We start from the raw sequence: 4,385 nt of genomic DNA, 5'->3' as shown, positions 1-4,385 counted from the left end.
TGCCCCCCCCCCCCCCCCCCCCCCCCCCCCCCCCCAACACACAGCCGTGACGCCAGGAGGCTGCGGTCCAAACTCACGCTCACAAAGCCGTGAGAGGAAGACCCGCGCGGACCAAAAACACACACACACACACACACACACACACACACACACACCCCGGGAACCAGCGCCGCGTGCTCCCCGTGCGCTTCTGGAGCGATGAGGGATCGCTGCTTCACGCGCCTCCAGTCTCCAAAGAAGGGACTTTTACGCGCACGCGTTTGTTAGAGAGTGAGAGTGAGAGACGGGGAGCAGCGGGGCTCGTGCATGTTAATCGGCGGGCTTCACTTCCTCGGCGAGCTGGAGGACATGATGCTGCAGAGTCCGCTCACCTCCACGCCGTTCTCCGTCAAGGACATCCTGAAGCTGGAGCAGCAGCAGCTCCAGCAGCGGCGGGGGCAGCAGCTCCAGCAGCGGGGTCTGGCCCAGCAGCTGAGCGGCTCTCCTCCTCTTCCTCCTCCTCCTCCTCCTCCTCCTCCTCCTCCGCCTCGGCACTTCCAGCAGACCCCGCCGTCCTGCATGCTCGCCCCGCCGGCCCGGGACAGCAGCCCTCCTCCCTTCTCGGACGGAGAGGACAACCTGGCGTTCCTCAGCGCGCTGGCGGCGCGCGAGGAGGAGCGCGCGGACACAACCACCAGCACCAGCACCAGCCTGTCCCCACAGGACGTGTACGCGCACGCGGGGCTGCAGGGAGCAGAGCTGGACGAGACGCAGCCGGACAGCAGTGAGTTGAAGCCGCCGACAGACACACACACATGAAAAAAGGCAACAAAAGGGCACGTGCGTGCGTAACCATCATCTATAATCAATAATCCATAATCCATAATCCAGAAGCATCTGAATGAAAAACAACAATCCCACTTCTCACGGAGAACCGAGCTGTGACGCAAGCAGCTGTTTTAGGGGAAATATTAAATTTTAAAAAATGCATGTTTTGCATGTTGAGTTTTATGCTGCGGGCACGCGCCTCCATTACGCACGCAATTAATAAAATAATAAAAATAGTTTGTCATATATTAATAGAGCATTGAACTCAATTGAGCCAAGTGAAGAAAACATGAAAAATATAGTTTGTGTCATTTATTATAATGATAATGATATTATATAATTATATTATACATAATAATTATACCTTTTGTGGCTTATTATTACAATATTGTTATTTGTTTATTGCGTCTCTTCAGATGAGATAAAAGATGAAACACAACTTTTGGTTTGAAATAAAACACCAAAACACACACAAAAAATCACGTTTAATGATTTAAAAAGTGATTTTCTGACGTCATCCCGTTAACGCGCGTAATAGATCCGGTAAAGTCCGACATGTCAAACACTTTCTAGTGGTTCTTGTTATGATGTGTGGTTCATAAACCCGACAATTAGTTTAAAGAGGCTTGTAAAAGAAACGACACGCCAATAAACACAGACGTGCAGAAGGATGATTCATAATATTTATGAACACATTAAAGTATGAAGGGTTTCAAGATGCTGGAAGTCTCTCAAATGTATTGTTAAAACTACGTTTGGTCACTTATGTGTTTTATTCATAAATATACGTGTTTTTCCCCATATGTTGCAGAGTTTATCTGCTATATTTAATATTTTATTGCCTAATTTCCAAACTCATTCATGAGCTTTTTCTACTGTGTCTAAAAACTTTTGCATTTTAGAAAATAACACAAAGGAAATGTTTTTTTTAAAAATGTATTTTATTGAAGTTTGAAAGTAATATTCTGGGTAAAAACATCCATTATTTGAGGGGATTAACTCTGCGCGTGTGTGTGTGGTTCCCACCCAGAGAGCTGCGCGCTGGCGTCCCGGGACGAGGCCGCAGAGCGCGGGCACGGCGACCCGGAGCGGCCCGCCGCGCAGAAGCCGCGCAGCCGGCGCCGGCCGCGGGTCCTCTTCTCCCAGGCGCAGGTGTTCGAGCTGGAGCGCCGATTCAAGCAGCAGCGCTACCTGTCCGCGCCCGAGCGCGAGCACCTGGCGAGCACGCTCAAGCTCACCTCCAACCAGGTGAAGATCTGGTTCCAGAACCGCCGCTACAAGTGCAAGCGGCAGCGGCAGGACAAGTCTCTGGAGGCGGCGGCTGGGCAGCAGCAGCACGCACCGCCTCCGCGGCGCGTCGCGGTTCCGGTGCTGGTGCGCGACGGGAAGCCGTGTCTGGGCGGCGGCGGGGGCGCGCAGAGCTTCGCGTCCGCCGCCGTCGCCGGTTCTCCGTACGGATCCAACCCGTACGCGTACAGCGGATACCCGGCGTACACGTACAGCGGCCCCGCGTACAACAGCAACTACAGCTGCACGTACAGCGGCCTCCCGGCGCTGCCCGCGTCCGGCTCCTCCAACGCCTTCATGAACATGAACTTGGGGAACGTGAGCGGCCTCGGCGGCTCCCCGCAGCCGCCCACGCACCAAGGGAGCGCGGGCACGTCGTGCCAGGGCTCCCTGCAGGGGATCCGGGCCTGGTAGCCTCAGCACGACGAGAGACGCTCTCTCTGTTTTGTGTATTTTCGTTTGGAGCTTTTATATTGGTCGAAACACACAATATGTTAGAAGTGTGTTAACTTGTCCCGAGAACAGCAGTGTTGTTTATATAACGGAGGAGAGTTTTACCGGATGCTTGGACTGTCGCGCAGCCGAGGAGAGCGCGCTGAAGGCCGGGTGTCACGCGCGTGAACACTCGCAGTCCGGCTGTCTATTTGGCGCTGATGTGACTGACGCACAGAGGAGAGCTTTTCTTCGAAATTGAACGCAAAAAAAGATGATTTTTTTTATCCCCTCTCCCCCAAAAGTTTGTTGTTCAACATGCTAACTTTTGAATATGGATCCTTTTAAGTTGTAAAGTGTTTTGTTGGTTCGACAGAGAATTGTTTGAGTCTATTTCACATCTATTCAAATAAATCAGAGGAATGAAGAAGGAAGAAAAAATAAAAGGTGCGTTTGATTCTGTATCAACACATGTTTCTAAATGTTTGCGGTGTTAAACTGTATATATATATATATATATATATATATATATATATATATATATATATATATATATATATATATATATATATATATATATATATATATATATTGCTCCCATGCGGGGTCACGTGCACGGAGAAGCAGAACCACGTTGCTGCAGGAGGCCTCAGGAACTCTTTGTCCCGGTGCAAGACGACGTGAAAGGAGGAAGTTGTTCTCCATTTGAGGTTCTTTTTTTTTTTTTAAAGGACGCGATTAAGCACCTAAAATACTCCCGAGAGCAGCAGCCGGGCCAGAGAGAGAGAGAGAGAGAGAGAGAGAGAGAGAGAGAGAGAGAGAGAGAGAGAGAGAGAGAGAGAGAGAGAGAGAGAGAGAGAGAGAGAGAGAGAGAGAGGAATAATGGTCCTTATTGGATTGTCGGACAAAAGGTGTGTGGTAGGCAGAGCCGGGCACTCAGCAAAGACAAAGGCGCACAGGGGCCGCGAGATTGACGTCCTAATATTCCCAATTTGAGGGCCGAGGCAGCGGGTTATTCTGCGCGGAGAAGGTGGGCGAAGGGGAGGTGGGGACACGGGGGAGAAATGTGCTCACTTTTGTTCCCCTTCAGGAGGCTGCTTCTTCTGTTTTTGTTCGCGGAGAAAGGCGCTCCCCCCGCCCGCCCGCCCCCCTCCAGCCGCGAGGCGTCGGGGGGCAGCCGGGCTGGAGGTGATGGCAGCGGGGAGGCGTTGTGTGAAAGAAGGGGGTATTATTGCTACAAGTTTCACCATTTATCCCGATGTGGAGCGCGGACGGGAGGGTTTTTAAAGGGGTGGAGGAGGTGGAGGAGGTGGGGGTGTTATTTCAGTGTTATTTCAGCTCAAACCGACGTTATTCTCACAGGTAGAGCAGCGCGATCCATGCGGGAACAACGAGCCCTGATCCCGGGATGGAGATGGAGATGGAGATGTGTGGAGCTCCACAATTACTGTGTCAAAAGGTCCACGAGCGCAGAAAGAAGAGGGTGGGAGGGCTTCCATAGAATAAGGTTATATTAGTTATGATTCATGGATTCAGAGGTTTTTTGGTTTCAAAGACGCAGAAGAACTCAACGGAAGTTATTGATTTAAATGAGCTCAGTGATCCGGAACCAGATTAAATTAGTTTGTGTTCCTGCAGCTTCTGGAGCTCAATGACTCTAATAATGAGTCAATTATATATATATATATATATATATATATATATATATATATATATATATATATATATATATATATATATATATATATATATATATATATATATATTCATTTATTTATTTGTATATATATATATATATATATATATATATATATATATATATATATATATATATATATATATATATATATATATATATA

General features: G+C 48.8%; 1 protein-coding gene across 1 annotated transcript; it reads left to right on the top strand.

Annotated features, from left to right (window-relative positions):
• The first annotated feature begins 306 nt into the window (after positions 1-306).
• On the top strand, positions 307-2,508 carry LOC137798771 (homeobox protein Nkx-2.5-like). The gene is made up of 2 exons (XM_068595716.1): positions 307-763; positions 1,838-2,508. The coding sequence occupies exons 1-2, from the start codon at positions 307-309 to the stop codon at positions 2,506-2,508; spliced, it is 1,128 nt and encodes a 375-aa protein (XP_068451817.1).
• Positions 2,509-4,385: the final 1,877 nt, after the last annotated feature.

The sequence above is a fragment of the Clinocottus analis genome, unplaced genomic scaffold (genome assembly GCF_023055335.1).
Source record: "Clinocottus analis isolate CAN_PGR_092001 unplaced genomic scaffold, fCliAna1.0.p SCAF_31, whole genome shotgun sequence".
NCBI classification, from domain to species: Eukaryota; Metazoa; Chordata; class Actinopteri; order Perciformes; family Cottidae; genus Clinocottus; species Clinocottus analis.
The sequence above is the reverse complement of the archived record's forward strand: the minus strand, read 5'-3'. Positions and strand labels throughout refer to the sequence as shown.